Raw genomic sequence first — 23,749 nt, forward strand, 5'->3', positions numbered from 1 at the left:
CAGGAAGACTGAGACTCCCAGGCCATTCACCAAGGGGACACATCGGGGACTCCTATTCTATACTCAAGTCTTCCTGGTTCCCAACATCTACCCACACCACAGGATAAAAGCCACTGTACTTAACTCCATGTGGCCACACCATTACCCTCACACAAGTCCCTCCCTCTGCAGTCCCCTTGTCCCCAACTTCTCCTCCTGGGAAACCCTGTATTTGTTATTCCGAACCCACCTCAGACCTCATCTCCCTCAGGAAGCACTGGCGACCTCTCCAAGGCCAAGAGGCCTTTTTGCTGTGCCTCTTCTACACCTTGTGTGGCCACCTCTGCAGCTTTACCTGCTCTATAGAGGCACTAACTCCTTCATACCAAATGTAGTTGTTTATGTGTCTGCGTGTCCTATTAAACCGTTAAGTTCTGGGCTTGTGCCTTATTGACCTCTGAATACACAGCCCTCCCGCAGACAGACAGACACATACACATCCTTACTCACTCACACTGTTGAAAACATGTCTGTGGAACTGAAATTTTTTAAAATTCCAAAGACAAGATAGATCTTTACTACATTTATATGTTATTCTTAATTTTACAGTACAATAACTTATATCCCTCCTTTAAAGGATAATTTTTAAATCTGGGGCACCTGGGTGGCTCAGTCACTTAAGCATCTGACTTCGGCTTAGGTCATGATCTCATGGTTCACGGCTTTGACCCCCCCATCGGGCTCTGTGCTGACAGCTCAGAGCCTGGAGCCTGCTTCAGATTCTGTGTCTCCCTCTCTCTCTGCCCCTCCCCTGCTTGTGCTCTGTCTCTGTCTCTCAATAATAAACAAATGTTAAAAACATTTTTTTAATAAAAAAAAAAGAATAATTTTAAAATTTAAATTGATGGGCACCTGGGTGGCTGAGTCGGTTGAGCATCCTACTCTTCATTTTGTCTCAGTCTATGTTGGGCTCCACAAAGAGCCTGCTTGGGATTCTCTCTCTCCGTTTCTCTCTGCCCCTATCCCGCTTGCATGTGCAAACACACTCTCTCCTCTGTCTCTTAAAATAAACATCTTTTAAAAATTTAAATGGAATGAATTTGCTATTTTGAAAGTGAAATTTTTTTAATAAACAATTCTCTACAATTTTATCTATGGAAAGATAAGTACTCTAAACAGCTAGTAAAAGTATTCATACCCAATTGCCAGTAACGCACTTACAAAATAAATAAATAAATAAATAAATAAAAATAATAAAAGTTTACATCAAAATACGCTAGGCTTATCAATGATCTCTCTTCCCGGAAGTGGTCCCAAACAAAACATCTGAGCTCAATCAGACTCTTACCCTAGGTTCTTCCTTCTCACATCAGAACTACAGACATCCTCAGGGCACATGGGTGGCTCAGTCGGTTAAGCGTCAGACTTGGGCTCAGGTCATGATCTCACAGTTCGTGGGTTCGAGCCCCGCGTCGGGCCCTGTGCTGACAGCTCAGAGCCTGGAGTCTGCTTCGGATTCTGTGTCTCCCTCTCTCTCTGCCCCTCTCCCACTCGCACTCTGTCTTTATCTCTCAAAAATGAATAAACATTAAAAAAAATTTTAAAAAAAAAAAGAAGAAAAAGTACAGACATCCTCAAGCCCTAGAGGCAGGGATTGGTATATCTGCATTTCACGTATGTGTCTAAAGTTCATTTTATATTCCAGAGGATACAGATACTAACAGATACTAACATTTTAATGTTAGTAATTGATAAAAAATTAGCAAAGGGAGCATATGGCAAAATCACTTTGCTTCAAACAAGGTTAAATGAGGGAGACCACACTAAGACTGGCTGAAGAGCCTGAAATTGCACCTCCGACTTTGCTCTGGTTGTAGAGTGTCCTTTGGCAGTAATGTCCATGCAATATTGTACCACCTGTTAGGCCTGCCAAGGGCACAGAGAGGCCAATGAACAGAAAAACACAAAAGGAGTCTCTTTATCTTCTGCCATGCTGAAATCAAATACAGCCTCAAGTCTCTCTAGAAGAATCTAGTAAAACAGAAGAAAGCAGCACAAGTCAAAGCAACATTTTGGGGGGACATGCAAAAACCCTTGGGCTTTTGTTTTTATGTTAACATTCACTGTGGTGGGTAAATATATTATCTGATATGTAAATATACTTCTGAGTCAGGTAACTAGCAGAGGCATAAAATGGGCTTCATAATCAGGAATCCTGGCTCTGCTACTTATGGGCGGGGTGCTAACAGACAAGTAGTTAAGCGCACTGAGCCTTGGTTCCCTCATCTATAGGTTGAGAGTAAGAGCCTCCTACCTTCATCAGAGGTTGTGGGAAGATTCGATGGAACCATGATGACGATAGACAACCACATCGTAGCTTTTATCCTCTTATTAAGCTCCAGACCCCATGTCCAACAACCTCCCAGACATTTCCACTTGGATCTTGCCTTTTGCTCAGACTCAACACCCATAACACCAAACTCATCTTCCCCTATCATCAGCCAGGATCTCCTCCCAACTCCTCTGGTCCTATCCCTGACACTCTTACTCTCCAAAATGCCTACCGCCAATTATCAAATTACACAAGTGTGTTTATTGCTTGTCAGACAACAGTGGAAATGGTAGTCTCAATCCTTGCTGTTAGCAGGCTCATTGGGAGCAACACTTAGGAAAACACAGTGAATCGAGTTATAAACATGTTCAAACCCAGCAATTTGACTTCAGTGGAATCTGTCCTGAGGAAATAACACAAAATACAGAAAAAGCTGCTTCCCAAGGTGTTTACAGTGGTATTATTTACATCAGAGAAAGAAAGAGAAAGGAAGGAAACAATTTAACCATCCAGGAAATGGTAAGCTAACTTACCCTGCACAGTTTCAACAATGTTTGTAGTTAATAAAAATGAGAGGGAGAAAAAAGGTACGAAAATGTTAATAAGAAAATAAGTTTAAAAGGCAACATTTAAAATTCTAAGTGAGGGGCACCTGGGTGGTTCAGTTGGCTGAGCGTCCAACTTTAGCTCAGGTCATCATCTTGCAATTCCTAAGTTCAAGCACCACACTGGGCTTGCTGCTGTCAGCCTGTCAGTGCTGAGCCCACTTTGGATCCTCTGTCCTCCTCTCTCTGCCCCTCCCTGACTTGTGCTCTTCCAAAAATAAACAAATATTTTAAAAATAAATAAATAATAAAAATAAATAAAATTGCTTAAGTGAACTTGTCCCTACCTAAAACAATAGTTGAAATATACCAAAATATTCCATGTTACTCTGTCCATATATAGAGAGCATTTGAGAGAGACTGCTCTCTCCTCTCTGGTTTCAAATATTTGGCCCAAACCCTGATGTCTCATGATTAGACTTGACTGACTATGGCCTCTCATCCCAGATCTCCTCTCCTTCAGATTGATCACTCCTCACCTGGCTTCTGCAAACCTCAGTTTCATTTCTTTACTTAGACAATCACTAGTTCCTGCTGCATTGGTCCTTTGTAATCCTGCCCCTCCTCTCCATTCGTGGAGCATCTCATTTCAGACCCTTATAATCTGCTTCTTCACTGCCAGTAGTGTCACCCCTCCCCTCCGGTCCATCTTCCTGACTCTGTTGACAGGCAGCTCTCAAGTCTTATCATTTGACCTACTAAGAGTTCTTCAAGTGGGCCCTCTCACCTCCAAGATAAGACATGAGTTTCCAACTCAGACAAACAAGACCTTTTCTGATCTGGCCCTCCAACTGCTCCAGCTTCTGCCAGTCAGGCCACCACTCCTTTCCCCCACCAGTATCCCCCAGTCCAACTCACCGTTCTGCCCCCACCCCTGGCCTACACAGCACTGTAATCACTCATCTGACACTGTGAACACCCTCAGGGCAAGAGTTCTAGCACTCTATCTCAGGACCAACATTACTCGATTCCCTCACCAGACAGGAGGAACTGGCAGGTTGGTTGGTGTTCCTCACCTTTACACATCATTGCCATGCATATTTTCACTGCCAGCTTCCAGGTCCCCTTGCTTGGAACTGTCCTCCCCCTGCCCTTCCCAAATTCTAACCTTGCTCTGTCCAGTATGTAGCCACTAGCCACATGTGGCTGCTAAGCTTTTAAAATACAGTTGGTTTGAAAGGAGATGTGCTATAAGTATACAACACACACTAGATTTCAAAGACCTGGGGTAAAAAATATTATTTTATATTGATTACCTGTTGATATAATACATATTAGATCTGTGGGATGAAATAAAATGTATTATTAAAATTAATTTCACCTGCTTCCTTTTACTTTTTTAAATGTGGCTACTAAAAAATTTTAAATTAAACATGTGGCTCACATTATATTTCTATTGGACAGAACTAGTCTAACCATCCTTAGGGCCCAGGATGACTAAAACCTCCTTCAAGATGTCCTTCTCTTTGTGCCACTCTTAATGATCTTTTTTGACCCCTTGAAATCCTATATTGAAGTCCACCATAAAAGCCACTATCTAAGTACATACCATACTATATGCTTACTAATTACATCAAGTCTTCTTGCTACATCAATGCCATTTCTATTTTAGGACTCAGAACAGACACTCAACTTTCAATTAAACATGGAATCTTTGCTGGGGCAAGATAGCAATACAGAGAATTTTTTTGGTTTCTGTTTTGTTTTGTATACTCATTTACTTTTCCACCGATAATGTCAACAATGCAGGGAGAATTGGAAGTCAGGGGACCTAAGGGCTCATGGTTCTGTCTGTGATTAACACAATATATACAGATCATTTAGTACATCGCTTGGCCCCTTGTAAGGTCTGCCTGTGCCTCAGTCTCCCCCTTTGTAAAATAAAGTTAATAATATCAGACCAATCTACAATATGTAGCCAGGTTAAAGTAGCTAAGCAAGTTCTAACTTGAACCATTACCATGACTGAGAAAATTCTACTTTCCACAGTTCATTGTGTGTTTCTTAGCCAGTTTTAGACTAATTTTTATAAAGAGAGAACAAATTCACAGCAATTATCAAAATACAAAGGGGGGAGTGGGAAACTACCTATCAAAATACTTGTCCTATCCTATTAATGATGGGAGGAAAGTAATGGTAAAGGGAACTGTTATATGCCTGCTCCAAGCTGAAGTAGTTTATATATTAAATCATAATAACCTTTACAAGGCAGACATTACCATACCCATTTGACAGAGTAAAGAAACTGAGGTTCAAAGACAGGCTAGGTAACTAACCAAAGTGATGAAGCCATAACTGCAAATCCAGGTCAGTGGTATCATCTTTCTATGTAAAAAAAAGAACACCTTTATTATCACTTGATGATAAAATATGTGAAATGCAAGAGTATTACCTGAATATGCAAATAAAAATACAAAAATAATGTATATTCAATTCCTTCAAATAGTTTTCTTAATCTTGGCCAATTCCTATCTTTCAGATCAAGAGGCCATTTTTTTCTAAATAGGCTTTTTCTTAAAGTAGCAAACACGGGGCACCTGGATGGCTCAGTCGGTTAAGCGTCCGACTTTGGCTCAGGTCATGATTTCACGGTCCATGAGTTTGAGCCCCGAGTCGGGCTCTGTGCTGACAGTTCAGAGCCTGGAGCCTCTCTGACCCTCCCCCGTTCATGCTCTGTCTCTCTCTGTCTCAAAAATAAACATTAAAAAAACTTTTTTTAAAGTAGCAAACAAATAGGGTATATGATATGCTAGCAACAAGTACATTAATGTACTTTTTTTCTTTAAGGCTTTTAATTTTTTATATATGTATCTATTTTGAGAGAGACAGAGAGAGAGAGAGTGAGTGAATGCACAATCAGGGGGAAGGGGAGAGAGAGAGAGAGGGAGAGAGGGAGAGAGGGAGAGAGAGAGAGAGAGAGAGAGAGAGAGAGAGAGAGAGAACCCCAAGCAGGCTCCACACTTGGCACCGAGCCTGATGCAGGGTTTGATCTCACAACAGTGAGATCATAACCTGAGCTTAAATGAAGAGTAGAAGCTACACAGGTGCCCCTTTCTTTGAGGTCTTTAAAACATAGTTGTTAGCAAAAGTTTACATTAGACATTACAAGTAGAATTCCTCAGACACATTTACAAAAATCTAGTCCCTATGGATAAAGATTGCAGCAATAAAGTAAACTGGATCATTCCACAAACAAATGCATCAACAAGAAACCTAATATCAAAGAACCTCTCTTTGTTACAAAACTGAGGTCATTATGAGCTCAATGAAATGAAAAAGAAAGTTCCTCAAAATAGGATATGCACCTTAAAGTGAAACCTCAATTACACAGCCTTGAAAACTAACTTTCTCAGAATGGTAACAATGTATTGTATATCTCTAAGAAACCAAACTGATCTAGGTTTAATTGATTCTGCCTTTACAAAATGTAGCCAACTTAATCCTGCAGACTTGGAAAGAACAAAAGTTCAAATTCTCTACCACAGGAAAACTTCCAGAGTATCAAATGCTTTAAAATACTGTTCAAGTCTCCTTTATCAAAAATGTCCCTGCAGTAGGTGTTAATCAGTCACTACTAAAAACTCTGCACAATGCAAGCTGTGTGTGCATGAGATTTTACTACAGGAAGCAGACAGTTCAGTTTACCAAGGACACCACATTTCACTTTCAAAAGTCTTGAAAACTAATCCCTCTAACAGTAAGTAACTAATTTATATTTCATTCCAAACCGAACAAGATAGTGTAATCTCAAGGAATTCAAGATTGTGAATAACTTCACTTGGAGAAACCAGGTAGGTGTGTGTTTTCTCAGAGGTGCTTCACAGAATATAAATAGAAATACTTAGCAACTTTTAATCTCATGAACAAGATCTTTATTTAAAATTCTCACATATAAAATGAATTCTTTTACCCCATATCTCAAGTGATAGGCACATTAGACTATGTGTCCTAAATCAGGTGATTTTTGCTCATTTTAAGAATACAAAAGACATCTAGAAGAAACAAGGTGTTCTTTTCTCACACCCCCACCCATGCAAAACACTATAGACAGCACAGGTGTTTGGTCCTTAACAAAAGTTAAGACTAAGTAGGTAAGAAAACAAAACAAAGCACAGCCTAGCAAAGCAGCTACAGATCACATGCAGCAGGTGACAGGAAGCCTTGTGGACACCTCACACCCACAAGGATGAGCTTCATCACAGGTCAACTGCAGGGCCCCCAGGGCTCCACAGAACCTCCATCCAGCAGTCCATAAAAACGAAATAAGGCAAAGAACTATCACTGTCATCTTGGCAATAAAGAAGCAGCAGCCTCCTTGAACCCAGGAAAGCCACCCTTCCCTCCAAGAAGACAGGAGGAGCCCCCCTTCACACCAAGGACACAAAGAAACCTAAGCAGTCAGACCAAAAATAAAAATAAAAATAAAAAGAGCATGGGAAGAGGGATGACAGCTAAATTTAATTTATCCTGGGAGCACTTCATGTCTCAGTCTATTTGAAGACTCCAACTCAAAAGTAAAAATAAAATTTAAGGGGAGCGGGCCCACGAAAGAGATGACAGTTCAATTAAGTCTGTGCTGGGAACACTTAGGAGACTCAGGGTGTCAAGAGTCCAAAATTAAAATTAAAAAATGGGAGAGGAGGAGACAGTTCAGTGTGTGTGTGTGTGTGTGTGTGTGTGTGTGTGTGTGTAGCACCTGGAGTCCAGGATTTGCTGGGGAGGGAAGAGTCAAGGCTCCACCGGCCTCGGGGTGACCCGGCACGAATCTGGGGTAAATTTACACTCTGGGCGACAGGGCAGAGCCCGAGGGCCAGAGTGCCCGCTGTTGGGGAACAATGCCGGGCGCCAGAGAGGAGGGTCTGACGCCGCCCCCCCAACCCCCGATGCCGTCTGCATCCCAGTCCCGACCCTCGTCCGGCCCGCGTCTGGGCAGGTGCCCCCAAGCCCGGCGCCCCGGCTCGCGCCTCACCCAGCAGCGCCCGCAGGTGCTTCAGGCGGGTCAGCACGTCCTTCTTGGGGTCCAGCACCTTCTGGGTGGACTTCTTCACATCCCCGTGGCTCCTTCGGGAGAACATCCCGCCGCGGGAAACCCGAGCCCCGCCGGCGGGGCAGGAGGCGCCTGCGCCGCGCGAGTCACCGCATAAGGTCCGGGCCGGCGCGTGTCGCGCGGGCCACTCGCCGCCCCCCGCCGGGCCACCGCCGCTACCGCCGCCGCTTCAGCTGTGGCTCCAGGAAGAAGGGGCGGGCCGGGTCCGGCGAAGGGCGGTGCAGGAAGGCGGTGTCGACGCGGAACCGACGGCCCCGCCCCGCGGAGGTGCGGGCGGGCCCTTCGGGAGCGGCGCAAGCGCGCGCCTTTCGGACCCGCCTCACGGGGACGCGCCCGGAGCGCAGAGTCGGCGCCGCGAATCACAAAGAAGCTTGCCCCTTGCACAGGCTGTACTACAAGTCCCAGAATGCACTGCGAAAAAGTCCTCCAATCAGGCTGGCGTGTCTTAGGCACGATGGGAGTCAATGGGTTAGGTCTGAGCACGTTCTTCCTCTTCAACAGGCCGTGTGCCGCAAGTTCTCCAGGGAAATGTAGTTGTGCAGGGGGAGAGGCGACGCGACTTATGTTTCCAGGGTTCCCCAAGCCGCTGGACAGCATCCGCCAACCCCATCCAGAGAGGCCCAGAGCTCCCACACTTTCACTGCTTGGTGTGTGCTACCCACCCAGTTCACTCTAGTGCAACGTGAACCACAAAAACATCTCAGTAAGAAAAGTTTCAAGGCTTTTAAAATGCAAACCATTTTCCGTTTTGGCTCAGGATTCACACCAGGAAGCGAATCGATGTCCCTCGACAGTACTAAAATTGGAGCTCCAATTTCACACTAAAATGAATGGCTTTGACAGCAGGAAGAGCATCCCCAGACTCTGGGTGAGGAGTCCAGCCAGTCCCCTTGGTTCCTGGGACCCAACTTCACTTAGGGTATAAAGTTCCCTTGCTCCTCAGGATCTTGTCTCTTGCTTTATATAGGAAGTGCACATTCTCTGTGTTGTGCAAGGCTGCATAAGAATCCAGTAGCAGAACCAGAAATAGAACCTGAGGGACCTGACTCTCAGGCCGGTATGCTTTTTAAGGCTAAGTGCCTGTAACCTCAAGCAAAACTTTGAGATGAAGGATGGCCTGGAGATTTCTTACAAGAGATCTGTAGCGTTACTTACTGGCATCTGGATCCTTTGATGCTCCAAATTTTGACAAAATTTGAGCAAGTACTTAAGCTGGCTGTTTAAAACCATGTGGTTTCCATCCAATTAGGACAACACAACATTTTCTCATTCAGGGGAACCTGTAACTTGGGGCAAGATCTGGAAATTTGCAATGCTTTGTATTCTCATAACTAGCATGATATTTAGACACGAAGCAGTCAATAAAAGTTTGTTAAATAAGATGAATAAAGAGCTAAAATAGTCCTATTTATCTCATCCAAGCATGCAAAAACATATCTTCTGGTTGCTAGAGCCTCTCTTTATTTTTAGAGTTGTCAAAATAGCATTGATAGAATGAGAACATATTCATGCAAAGAAATATTATTCAGCTATAAAAATATATATTCAGCTATAATAAACCCAATAACATGGGTGAACTCAGATCCAGAGATGGAAGCCCCGCACCCAGGATGATGTCAGCCTGGGTACCCAGAGAACATCTCAAAAAGGGCCACAAACCCTCCAAGACTGTTGCAAGAGAGAAATAACCTTTTCTTTTAAAGCATTTTAGGTGTCTTTGTCACAGCAACTTGGACTGTACCTGGTTGTACATAGTATGTCAGAGTATTCACTGCCCCATTCCTTTAGAAGAAGATACCTTTGATTCAAAAAAATAGGATGGACTTAGGGAATTCAAACTTTCTATTGTAGAGCAAGCTGTCATTGTAATCAAACATTTATGGAGCATCTGCTGTGTACAAGGCATGAATCTAAACCTTGAGGATAAAAAGATGTATAAGATACAGCCTCCTGACTTCCAAGGCTTCCAGTCTAGTCAAAGGGCAGAACAACTGAATAAACGAAGAGATAAATGACAACGTACAGTAAACACGTGACACTGCCAAAACTTGGTAGTACCAGAAGCAGGCATTCATGCACTAACTTCATCTCATCCATTATATCTAGCCTTTATTTGATGATGAAAATGTAGAACTCCAGATCTTCTCTAAAAAATGCAAGAAATATAAATTATTACTTTGATGGTTTTTCACCCACGTGTAATATTCCACATGAAACAAAAATAAATAAAAATACTGGTCATATTCTGTTGCTCTCAAAAATCATTCCTACTGGATGGTGACCTCCTTGAGGTCATTACCCTCTTTTTAATTAACTCTTTACCCCTGGAGTTTCAGAGTGCCAAGCACTTTACATACACTTACATGCTATTGAATAAATGCCCCACTTTCATTAATAATGATAATGAAATCAAGAGTTAAAAACTTGTAATGCAAATTAAAACTACCCTGAAATACCACTTGGATTAGTAAACAAAACAAAACAAAACAACCCACAAAATTTGACAGTACACTTTGGTAGCAAAGCTGCAGAAAACCATACCTGAAAGAAGTATAAAATAATAGTACCATTCCTATGGAGGGGAATTTGGTGAAATTATATATTGTTTGCCCTTTGACACAGAAATCCTACTTCTAAGAACCAACTCTGCCCCCACAAATATAAAACCACATGTGGAATGTTATTCCTTCCGCAAGTGTTTATAATAGCCAATGTATTGTGTTGAATAGATATAGCCATATCCTAATCCCCAGAACCTGTGATTGACTTTTTTTTCTTTTTTCAGAAAAAGGATCTGGGGCACCTGGATGGGTCAGTGGGTTGAGGTTCCAACTCTTGATTTCCACTCAGGTCATGGGACTGAAGGTCGTGGGACTGAGCCCCACACCGGGCTCCGTGCTTACATTTTCTCTCTCTGTAATAAAAGAAACTTAAAAAAAAAATAGTAAAAGGATCTTTGCAGATGTAATTAAGTTAAGGATCTGAAAATGAAATCATCTTAGATTATCTTGGTGGACCCTAAACCTATTGAGTGTCTTTATAAGAGATAGAAAAGGAGAAGACACACAGAGAAGGCCATGTAGAAATGGAGGCAGAGATGGGAGTCATGTAGCCATAAGCCAAATGATCCCTGGAACCACCAAAGCTAGAAGAAACAAGCAAATATTCTCTCTGGGAGTTTTCCAGAGGGAGCCCAACCCAGCCATCACCTAGATTTCAGACTTCTGAACTTCAGAACTATGAGAAAATACATTTCTATTGTTTTAAGCCACCTAGTTTGTGGTAATTTGTTGCAGCAGTCCTAGAAAATGAATACCATCAGATACTGGAAAGAGCCCAGTGTAACTGTCTAGCAAGACCTTGTTGGATATAGTGCATATATACACAGCAAAAGTGGCTGATTGAATCCTGTACACCTATGCAATGTAGTGCTGTGCAGTCGTATGCAAACATAAGAAATAATGAGAAAATTTCCTACATCCTCATTTTACTTAATCTTCCAGATATATTGTTAAATATAAAAGAAATAGAACATAAAATACATGTTTATTTGCTTTTTTTTTTTTCAGAAGGAAATATGGAAAGGATAAATCAAAAACCAACCAATGCCGACTTAAGTGGGATGGTAGATGGGATAGAATGGATAAGAGATGGGAGAGTCCTCTCCAAGTATACCTTTTTATATAATTTAGACTTTTGAACCATTTAAATGTTTCACATAGTCAAAAAAAGAAAAAACAAACCTTATCATTGAAAATGAACAGATATATAGAATAAACAGATGAACCCAACATATATCTAATTGGTAACATAACTGTATAAAGAAAATAATCATTTCAAGTGACTTTTAAAGATAGTATTCTGATTATAGACCCATAGAGGGATATATTCTAAAGGCAAAAAGATCTGCAAAGAAATATTAACTGCTGTTAGGACCATGGATTGTCAGTGTAAGAGAAAAGAGACACACAAATATCAAAAACAAAGAAAGTCAGTAAAAACTCTGTAAAACTAAATTTTACCTGGAAATATCAATTTGAGCTCATGGTTCAAAAATGCATTCATGGGCCAAAGATCATCATTTTCCATACAGATATGTAGTTCTTCCTGAAATATTTATAGAAAGACTTTCCTTTCTTCCATTGAATTAACTTGGTACCTTGGTCAATTATCAATCAACCATAAGTGTGTATCTATTTCTGGACCCCCTGTTATGGTCCATTGATCTAGTTTAACTTTAAACCGGTACCTCTCCGTCCAGATTACTGGAGTTTTGTTCTAAGTCTTGATTTCAGGTAGTGTATATTCTTCCTGTTCAAGATTATTTTGCCTATTTAGGTCTTTTCCAATTCTACGTGAATTTAATTTAATTTAATTTAATTTAATTTAATTTTATTTTATTTTATTTTATTTTTTGAGGGGGGGGCACCATGAGTAGGGGAGGGGCAGAGAGAGGGAGAGAGAGAATCCCAATCAGACTCCACACCCAGCACAGAGTCCCACCTGAATCTTGATCTTATGGCCATGAGAATATGACCTGAGGTAAAATCAAGAGTCCGACACTTAATGGACTGACACTCAACCCAGGTACCCCCATATGAATTTTAGAATCAATTTATCTATTTATTTTTTAAAATCTGCTGTATTTCCTACTTTTTCTAATCTTGGGAAGAACCTAGAAGCAGTAATGCCCAGTAGCAATGAGTATACCTAGCACCTAGATCTTGGTTTGCAAATATCATTTCCACTCAAAGTAATTAGGGTTCTTTAGAGAAATGGATGATTCCGGGTCTGGGAGAGAAAAATATAGACTGAATATAAGACTGTGTCCAAATATCAGTAAGAAAGTTTCTAAAACATAGGAGCTAACTTGAAGGGGCTTCTTATGGCAAAATGTAAGATCGTCTGATCATCAGAAAGAAAAACTTTATTGATTATAATACTTCGAATAAATGAAAATTCAGGAATCCATAATTATATTCTAAAGAATTATTTTCAATATCCTAGCTGGGTGTTTCAAGCAGAAAACATTGTTTGCATCTTTGATTATTTGGGGCAAACTTCAAAAAAAAAAAAAAAAGAATGTAGGAGCCCTCAGGTAGCTAACACCCTTTCTCAGTAACAAATGGAGAACCTGATCTGAACTGGGTGTATGTTTCAAGATTCTAACCAGGGAAGAGTGCAGGATTTTAGAGCTTTATAATTTCCTTCATTCATCACTTACCAGAAAAGCATCATGTTTTCCTGATGACAGAAAATTGAATTCAGGTGTTCAGGAAGACAGACCAAGTAACCATGACAAAGTGAAGAAAATGAGATGTGAGACTAATAGGGACCAAAGAATAAACAGAAATACTTATCAATTCCTGGTGTTGTCTGTAAAATTTTAGAATTTTTTATGGTTTTGGTTTTATGGTTTTATACTATATACATAAAGTCCAACCAACACATATTTATTGAAAAACTACCATAGCTAATTTGCAATGACCATAGTTTTGCACTTTCCATTTTTTCCTATGGTACTAAAAATTGGTCTTTCAAGGGCCTATGGGGAAACTGCAACTTGTACCATCATTGATGTTAGATACTCATCAATTATACAATTTATCCTTGTTGAATTTATGCCCAGTACAGGGTGGAGGGTCAAGATTCAATCAGTAGTTGCTGAATAAATTCAGTCATTCATTTTTTTCATTAATTTATCTCAATCAGCATTATTAGGGCATGCTGTTTAGTATGATGTTTTCAATTTAACTAATGTGTTACGCACCCAAATTTTAAAATTCTACCCTTCTTTCCTCAGAAATCTTTCCAAAAAATAGACAGACTTGCCCGTCTTCTTAAACACCTTATTCATTATTTATAAAACTGTAATTTATCCCCCTCCTGACACACTGTAGTCCCATTCATCTCCTCCCAAATTGGTGTTACTAATAGACACAAAGGAGAAATGCCTGGTAGATCTTCCTCATCTAATTTTGACCACCTCTTGCCCCCAAATTCAGTCCTTGCTATCAGAGACAATTTGCCTTTTTAACTTCCATAGTTGGAATCTTTTTAGATGCTTAGACCTGCCAGCTCTTAGTTTCCAGATAACTTAAATGTTACTATATTTTACTTTCTAATTTTCACTCATCAGAGTTTTTCAGTTTGGATGAATTTTTTTTTTTTTTCAGATTGACTAAAATATCTTGTGCCCGCACATTAATCCTAGCTGTCATGAATGTTATGTTAATTTTAGTATATGGAAAAATTCAACTTTTAGCCACAGATTTTCCTGTAAGATAAGATTGTTGCCTCTGTCCTCAGGAGTAAGATCTTTTGGTACATTAGACATACTGTGGATCTTCATTTGGATGCCATTGCCACAGGGAGCCAACCCCTGTGATCTCGTGACACAGCTTATTTTTATTGATCATAGGACCTTTCTTTGCATCCTTATTTTCTTTAAAAAAAAAAAAGCTACAACCTAATAAATTCGAGTTTTTTTCTTATATCAGCTTTTATCCTGAAATGTTGACTTATCCATTCAATGTGCAAGTTGAGCCCCTGAGAATCTACACCTACCTAAAATTCCTAAGAGAGGATGGTCCTTCATAAGAATGGAATGCCAAACTCAACGCTTAAGCAACAAGAAACCTAATATCCTCATTTTTCAGATGACATATTACCGTAGACACTGAAAATATATTTTTTCTCCTCCAAAAATATTTCCTAATAGTTTCTTTTCTTTCCAAATATGTGTCAAATAAGGAGATTTAATACTTGACTTTAAACTTCACTATACATCATTTTATATGAGAATTTCACTTCAGGACAGACTTGAAAAACTTTTTGAAAATGTACTAGCCATTTTGATATGTCTGATAGACGCTTGATAACAAAGCAATGCCTCAAGGAAAAAAAAATTAATCGTTTTCTAAATTTAGTCAAGCAGAGCTTTTCACAGCTATGCATTTCAACCACAATGTCATCTGCCTTCGATATATTTTCCTTTTTTTAAATCATCAAAACAGTGTTGAAATCTCAGTATCGAACCATGAAAACATGTCAACATTAGAAAAATATAAGCCAATTACTATAAGCCCATTAATAAGTATCATAAGGTCTTATATAAGTTAAAAAAATATCTTTGAAAGATAATGTTGGAAAAGTCGAGGAAACTATCTAAATAGTAAATACAACTTGAATAGAAGGATGATGCACAAAGACTAAAGAGAGATGAAGTTTCATAAGTGAGAAGCCTGTGAAAATGTGCTCATTACCTCACCTCTTTCCTCAATACACAAAATGCCACCGTTAGGTTTAATATTAGATCAGATTTACTCCCTTGTTTAGAACCAGGTGCTAAATTTTCTAAAAGTGAATGTAGATTATAGAATGTCAACAAAAACTATTCATTCAAAATGGAGAAATTCATCACATAGTTTTACTTATAAATTCCTGTAATTTTCTAGAAAATGAATCTCAAAATAATTCTTAGAGAACAGTAATTCTTATTAAGCACAAAACAAGAATACAAATGATTTTACTGATCTACATATAAATGTGTCTTAAATTGAGAATTTTTACCTGGTATTTTAGACAGCATTTTCAGTTTTAAACAACAGAAATTGGCTATTTAAATACAGGTGATTCATGCAGAGAATGCCAGGCTCACAAAAATCAATGGAAGTTTGGAGATCCAGGTTGGAAAATAACACAAAAAAATTAGATGCCAAGGCAGCTCTGGGAGGCCTGGACAGGTCATAGAGCAGAGCACATGAGTCAGCCTGCTAAGGCTTCCATAACAAGGAAGGACCTCCCACCATCCCTCACAACTTCAAGTTCAACATCTCAAGAACATCCAATTGACTAAACCTTAGTTGGATGCCTAGCTCATGTGTCCACCCACCGGCTGGCTACCCTGGGTCAGAAAACCTGAGGTATTAATCTTCTTTGTAAGTAGGAAGTAGGTGCTATCTTCTACCAAGACTATACAGGATAGGACATACCCCCCAAAACAATGGAGTGTATTATTGAAGGAAGGGATGTTAGATGTTGAGTAGCTAAAATAACAATGATAAATCAATATATCTTGCACAGGGCAATAAAGAAAACAGAATCATCATCACTGATGATTTGCTTGACATAAATTAATATATACCCTGGGATATGAAAATAATTCATCCATTTGGCTGATTTATAATTAAGGTCTTGTACTCTGTAAGATGATTGAAAGGCATGGTTTACTGCTTTCAGTACATCTTTAATGAAAAATTATATTTGATAGGTTTTTTCCCCCAAATTTTAACTGGGAAACTCCTAACGTTGCTTAGACATAGGGTATGTGTGAATTACACAATTATTAAAATGATCATAATGAATAATTAGAAATAATGGAATCATATTTTTGTTTCTGTTTAACTCAAATTGAGGAATTCGAATGCCACAGGGAACATTACTAAGTACCTCCCTTTATATTATCTTTCCTTCTTTCTATATTCTTCTTTTTCCCCTTTTCTCTGAATTGAAGTACCTCTCTATGACCTACACTTTTATCATGTTTTAATGTCCTTCTTGGCAATCTTTTTGATCCAATCAGTAGACTCAACTGAGTCCCCGCTTTGTGCACAGCAGTGAAGTTACAAATAGAATGAGGACACACTCTCAAACCCCAGGGAGGTCATAGTCTAACTGAAAAGACGGACATGGCCCTGTCCTCAGAGAACTCACAGTCTAATGCAGGAGATGGATACCCAACTAGGTAATAGTAATTAACAATAGCGACACATGCAGGGCGTTGTGGGAAGGACTGGGCAGTAGAGATGAGGGGAAGACTCAGAGAAGTCTTTCTGGAGGACGTGACACTTGAACTGGGAAAAGGAGCTGAACACACTACAGGCAGGGCAAGGAGGAAAATGCAATGAGCTGTGCGAAGACCACCAGAAGCAGTTTGGTTTTGTGTGGTTGCCACCCAAGTTTGTGCTTGTGGTTGTACTCAGCACAATGGAGGGGTTGCAGAAATGTGTGTATGTTCTTGTAGACTTATAAAAATAGAGGGTCAGGGGCACCTGGGTGGCTCAGTCGGCTAAGCGTCTGACTCTTGGTTTCAACTCAGGTCGTGATCTTATGGTTTTGTGGGCTCAAGCCCCGTGTTGGGCGATGCACTGGCAGTGCAGAGCCTTCTTGGGGTTCTGTCTCTCTCTTTCTCTCTCTCTCTGCCCCTCCCCTACTCACACTCTCTCTGTCTCTCTCAAAATAAATAAACTTGAAAAAAGACAAACAGAGGGCCAAATGATAGTAAAGGTGATGATATCAAAGCAGGAAGAGACAAGTGAACTTCTTCGACTCTGTAGAAGGCTGGATGGGATGACAGCAAAAGCAAAGGCTCCCATTCTTTCCCCCCTTACTAGCTGTGTAATCTTAAATGGGTGACTCAATTATCCAAGCCTCAGTTTTCCTCATCTATTAAGTGGAGAGAAACTTGCATTGGGCTGTTTATTCTAAAGAGTAAATGAGTATAAAAAGAATTGAGCACAATGCTTGGTACAAAAATATTTAATGACTATTATTTTTGTTTTTCTCTTCTCCTCTATTCCCAGAAAATACAAACAAGGCAATTTCTGTGTTTGCTTGATTTCTCAATGTGTTGACAAGGAGGGATTTACACAGCTGTGGTTTCTCATGGCTTTACATAATTGAATCTGAACACCATCAGAATAGGTCAAAGCATTAGCCTAGAACCTTCCGTTTCATACATTTGTTGCCTGAACTCCTTGGTCAGGAGGGATATATTCAGTGATGCCCCCATCGTACCAGGTGAATATCTGCTCTTTTCTGGATCTTAAATGATACTGGACTAGGAAAGCTGGCTAAGGGATCAAGGACATAACGTGTGACTCAGCAGTTTGTTCTAGGGCATATTTTACTTCCTCTGGTTCCTGTAAGACCCAACCTGTGAATAGTTTATGGATCCTTTCAAAAGTTAAAGTAATAATTCAGATTGTTATAAATCAGATTATAGTAAATCAAATTAATAATTTAGCTATAACCATCATAAAACAACAAAGTATTGCCTTGCAGTGTGAAAAGTTTGGTTTAAATAATCTTTTCAAAAGATACCAATTAACATTGTTCTCCATCACTTAAGTGTTTGTTTTTAAAATCAAAATAATAAGCCTCTTGTTTCTTGAGCTTCTTTACAATCTGAGCCTTTTCTCACTCATTCATTTATCCAAAACCCATTTATTGAGTTTCTTTCAGCCAGGCACTTATTCTAGTCACTGAATATAGAGGTTAAAAAAAAAAAAGACAAAATCCTTGTTCCCAAGATACTCACTATCTGGTTGGGTCAACTCTCTGAAGATGACATCTTACAAAATAAATATAAAGGTTTTTTTTTTTTATTTTTAACTTTCAGAAAGTATTAAGAGAAGCCCCTTTCTTGCTTTGCTTCTATATAATTCTGCCCCACTCCACCTCAGCCCTGGTTGTGATACTGTCAACTGTAAATCCAATTTAGATAATTTTACCTAACTTGTCACCTGTTATTAGCAAGAAAAGTCTGGGGTCATAGAATGTTTTGAGAGGCAAACGCGACTGACAGATGTATTCCCTCATTATAAGTAGGAGAAATAAGAATCAAAGTTGGTTAGTGATTGGTTGTCACCAGAACTGGGGGCGGAAACACACCTGAATCTGACACGATGGATCTGGTGGCATTAGGCTGACTGGAAAATGCCATCACATCCCAGTACCATTTTGCAAAGTGATTTTCATGTACCTTCTCCCATCTGATCCTCACCACAGCCCATGAAGCTGCGGTTCTTATCTGCAGTTCATCTAGACTTAGAGAAGATATGTGGCTGGCCAAAGGTCATCCAGCTCACAAAAGAAGCAGGTCAAAAGGACAAATCAGAAAGGCACAGATCAGCAGAGTGTAGGAAGTAAATAAATGATTTGGTTAGTCTCCTGGTAGCTGGATGGAGATCAAGACAGACCAGTTCAAAGAGAAAGGGAAAGACTCGTGAAGGAAAATGCAAAGCCTTGCCTGGGAACCGAAACCTACCAAGACCTTAGACTCTGTTTTTAGAAATGGAGGCTACTTTAAAGTTTATCCAGACAAACTTCAGAGTTAGGGGAATTCTCCAAGTCTCTAATGTTAATTAATAGTCAAGCTAGGTAAGAAGTTCAGGTCTCCTAACTCTCAGGCCAATGCTCACCTAGCTACATTATTTACTGGCTAGAAAGGTCAGTGGAAGCTCAATTTTTAGTAAAAGCTGGAAAGAGAGTGGGCTAATCTTTTACAATGGTTGTTTTCAATGAACCACAGTCCCGGTGTTTATATACCCCTGTATTTTTCCTTTCCCCTTGAATCTGGGCTGATTCTGTGACCTTCTTTATAACCAATAGAACATAGAGGAAGTGACAGAGTGCCAGTTTCCATTCTAAGCTTTAAAAAGGCCTTGGCTTTCATTTTTGCACATTGGAAGAAGCCAGCCACCACGTAAGGAGTTTGACTATCCAGAGATTGCCACCCTGTGAGTTGTCTAATCTAGTCCATGTGAAGAGGCCACACAGAACAGAACAGAGGCCCCTGGCTAACAGCCTCAGCTGAGTTCAAGTCAACAGTTAACACCAACTTCCCAGCCATGGGAGCAAAGCCATCTTGCAAGTGTACCCTTCAGCCCTAGTCAAACCTGTCAGCCATGTAGAGCAGAGATGAACTGTCCTAGCCAAGCCTTACCCAAATTACATGATTGTGAACAGATAAACAAAATGGTTGTTATAGCAAACCACTATAATTTGTTATAGCGAGATAATATTTGTTATAATGAGCTACATCCCAATAAGTAGCTAAAACAGAGGTGTGTGTGGTGTCCCCAAGGATCTGGACCTAACAAATCTTGAAGACTTATCTGCTCAGCTAGTCAAAGCCATGGGCTATATCTGGTGGCTTATCTGTAACATCCTTCTCGTTCTAGAATTCTTTGAACCTGTGACTCTCTCTATGGCTCATGTCTATGACCCTAAATAAGCCTGGTGTCTACATGATAAATAGATTTTCCCCCCAAGAAGGTGACTGGCCTGACAGGGATTGCTTTTCTCACCAAGGAGTAGAAATGTAGGTGACAAGAAGGGAGGGAGAGTGGTCTTCCAGAGGTAGAGGCAGACAGAGAAATCTTCAAGAATTTGAAAAGGAAATTGTCAAATTTCCTTGCTGGTGACAAGGAAAGTAATCACATGGTGTGCCTCCATAAAGGACAATGGGGGTATTTACAGGCTAATTAAACAAATATCCACAGGAGAAGCACCAAGCAAGCATGAGATAGGCAGGTCAATAGAAATTGACTTGAGAAATTAACTTTTGATTCATTCAGTATTACAAGAAGCACTTAAAAATATACTGGAATTGTAACTAGTTTTTTGCAGCTGGTGAACAGGTAGGAACATGGATGGAGTCTCCAGAAGAGTCAGGAAGAGAGCATATCAATTATCTCTACCACTAAAATGTTGCATGGTAACCAACCACAGAACTTCAGTGGTATACACCAATAAACATTTATTCAGCTCATGAGTCTATGGGCTTTATCTGATCTGGGTCAGGCTTGGCTGCTCTTGGTTGAGATCACTTATCTAGGAGTTCACTAGTTATTGGCTGATCCACGGTGGCCTTTGCTAGGATGACTGAGGTAAGTAACTCTGCTCTGGTCCATGTTTTTCTCAACCCTCTCCTGGGACCAGTGGATTAGCCTGGGCATATCCTTCTTCTGTTAATGACGAAGGAGCAATCCCAACTGCACATGCAGTTTTAAGCCTCTAATTGTGACATGTTTGCTATTATCCTATTGGCCAAAGCAACTTACAAAGCCAAGCCGAGAGTCAGAGGAGGAGAGTGAAAGGAATGGATAGAGAGAGGGGTTAAGAATTATGAGCATTTGCAGGGTGCCTGTGTGGCTCAGTCAGTTAATTGTCCAACTCTTGGTTTTGGCTCAGTCCATGATCTCACGGTTTTGTGGGTTCAAGCCTCACATTGGGCTCTGCACTGATGGTGTGGAGCCTCCGTGCAGAGCCCGCTTTGAATTCTCTCTCTCTCTCTCTGTCTCTCTCCCCCTCCCCCACTCACGCTGTCTCTGTCTCTCTCAAAATAAATAAATAAACTTAAAAAGAAAGAATTATGGGGGGCAGCGGAGTGGCTCAGTTTGTGGAGCATCCGACTTTGGCTCAGGTCATGATCTCATGGCCCATGGGTTCAAACCCCACATCGAGCTTTGTCTGGACAGCTCAGAGCCTGGAGCCTGCTTCGGATTCTGTGTCCCCCATCTCTCTGTGGCCCTCCCCTGCTCTCACTCTGTCTCTCTTTCTGTCTCAAAATAAATAAACATTTAAAAAATTTAAAAAATAAGAATTTTAACCATTGGGGCTGCCTGGAGTGGCTTGGTCGGTTAGGCATCTGACTCTTGATTTCGGCCCAGGTGAGGCATCTGACTCTTGATTTTGATTCTCATGGCTTGTGAGTTGGAGACCCAAATCAGGCTCCATGCTGACAGCACAGAGCCTGCTTGGGACTCTCTCTCTCCCTCTCTCTGCCCCTCCCCTGCTCATGCTCTCTCTCTCTCTCTCTCTCTCCCTCAAAATAAATAAAACAAAAAAAAAGAATCATGACCATTAATCAATCTATCATGGGAAGCATTTTGTAAAAATCATCCTTGACAGTGGAAAAAGGAGCTTTTCGAAGGATCAGGACCTTCCCCCTGATTAGGCAGCAGCATCATTAGACCCTGAGGACTTGAAGCAGAGGAAACTTGCTTCTTCAAGGAGGAGTGACCTCTGCTCTGCATGATCCGCACTCATTTCTTGACACTGACTGTCATGAGCACTCTCTGAAGGTGCACACACAAGTTGTGTCTTTCCCCAGTGTCAGCCTTTATTCAGTCATAAAGCAAATTTATGGAAAGCATACAATTTATGCCATAATTGTAAAGCAGGTTTAGGATTCCAAACTCAATGACATTCCATCACATACTTTAACTTGTCACCCAAGTTAAACACAAAGCAAAGCTTAAGACAAGTCACTCAACAAACAAAGTAGAACAGGGGGTAGGAAGTCTATGAACCAAACGTGAAGTCAGTCTGCCAGCGTGGTTGAGATAAGGCCTCGGTTTGGTCCGGATCAGCTCTTGGCACGTGCTGTTTGTTATGTTCAGGCAGTGAAGGGTCTCTGTTATGTTCAGATATCAATCTGGCAGACTGTTTGGCAGCAGCTGCCCTTGTGATATGATCAGATAGGAAAGGGTCAGCATCTAGAAAGTCAGTTTGCTGCAAAAATCCTCCCCTTTTAAAGGGATTTAATGAGTCTTGGGTCTTTGCAGACCTCCTCTGGTTCTGCTGGTCATCAGTTCCGGGTGTCATCAGCTCGTGCTGGTTTTGGCAATAACTGGTCTTAGCTGCGGTGCCCTTGGTTGCTTGCATCACCGCTTGACATAAGCTACTGCTTGACATGAGCCATCTTGCTGTCTACAAACATTGAAGGAATTCATATTTCTTCCTGGTTTTTCACATGACTACCCTTTGGTGACCAACCTGCAATATCCCCTGCCTTTTTGAAGGCACAGAGAGACTACTGGACTTTAGAGTCGGGAAGGAGGCTGTCCTGAGGGGTAGGGAATAAATGCACTAATGGCAATACTAGTGGGTTTTCCAAGTCTCTATTATGAACCCCAGGTGTGTTCTTAGGAAAGGACAGATGAGAAGAGTGCAATAGACTTAGTTAAGTTACACTCTCCCTATTATCAAGTAAGGGGGACTTGGATGATTTATTAAAAGGCAAATTAGATAGTAAGACATTGCCAATGTTTATCTAAGACTTCCAAGGTGGGGGTAGGAGGACAGTGCACCTGTCATTAACTAATGGCTATCAAGAGGAAAACTGCTGGAGGGTGGGACGTATCATTCAAAAACTGCCAATTCCCAATGCTCTGATTGTGCCTGACTTTACATATAAAGTCTGTTATGAATTGGATGGTTGGTATGGGCTAGTTATCCAGATCTTGAAAACCACAAACAGACGTGATAGCACTGTTTCTGGACCTGAATAACCATACTCCAGAGATCAAACACACGGTGATACCACTGATAAACTCAAATTTTGTGAGGCACTCTGGGGAGCAGCACTCCTCCCCAGTTGATATTTCTTTAGCTACAAGAAGCTACATTAGAAGAGTTCCTAATGGTAGACTCTCCACCTTCTGGAAGCCTTGACCCCTGGAAGTGTGTTCAGTACCCTGACATAAATGAATGTTTTTCAATAAAAGTATGGCATTCAATGCAATATTTATATGGTATATATGATTCTTGCTTTGGAAAGTGAAATCCTAGGAAACAGCAGCTTGTATTTAACTGGTTCTGGTAAACCACAGGATAAGTTAGAATTTGACGGGGAAATATTGGCAGATGTAAAACATCCCCTGGTAATCTTCACTCAAGATGCTGAGCAGATGTTTTAGGTGTTCCACCCAACCTCTTCTGCACTTACCTCTGCATCCAGAGGCCACTTACTGTGAAACACTGTGAGTCCCTGCCCAAAAGCTTTTTTTTTTTTTCATTATGGGAGCATATTTGGTCCATGCTATGGACATACCAGAGAGTTAACCCACAACCAGTGACAGACAGATGGTTGATGGATAAAGATCCCAGTTCCCTCACCTTTGGAAGTAGAGTAACTCTGAAAAATGCAATGGTTGATATGCTTGGTAATTAACCCCACCAGACCACCTTCTCTGGCGTGTCTCACTTTCCTACTCC

The 23,749-nt window shown here is 40.7% G+C and overlaps 1 protein-coding gene across 5 annotated transcripts in view; it reads right to left on the reverse strand.

Annotated features, from left to right (window-relative positions):
• RALGAPA2 (Ral GTPase activating protein catalytic subunit alpha 2) overlaps positions 1–8,186 on the reverse strand; it is a 324,029-nt gene extending 315,843 nt beyond the window's left edge. For 3 of the 5 annotated variants that reach the window (XM_049650097.1, XM_049650096.1, XM_049650095.1), the window contains exon 1: positions 7,886–8,186. In XM_049650097.1, the coding sequence (XP_049506054.1) occupies positions 7,886–7,991 (106 nt within the window). In that variant the 5' untranslated portion in view covers positions 7,992–8,186. The remainder of the gene's footprint in view (positions 1–7,885) is intronic. The other 2 variants (XM_049650100.1, XM_049650098.1) reach the window with 1 other exon arrangement.
• Between the last annotated feature and the right edge of the window lie 15,563 nt (positions 8,187–23,749).

Source organism: Panthera uncia (assembly GCF_023721935.1).
Source record: "Panthera uncia isolate 11264 chromosome A3 unlocalized genomic scaffold, Puncia_PCG_1.0 HiC_scaffold_11, whole genome shotgun sequence".
In the NCBI taxonomy this organism is placed as follows: domain Eukaryota; kingdom Metazoa; phylum Chordata; class Mammalia; order Carnivora; family Felidae; genus Panthera; species Panthera uncia.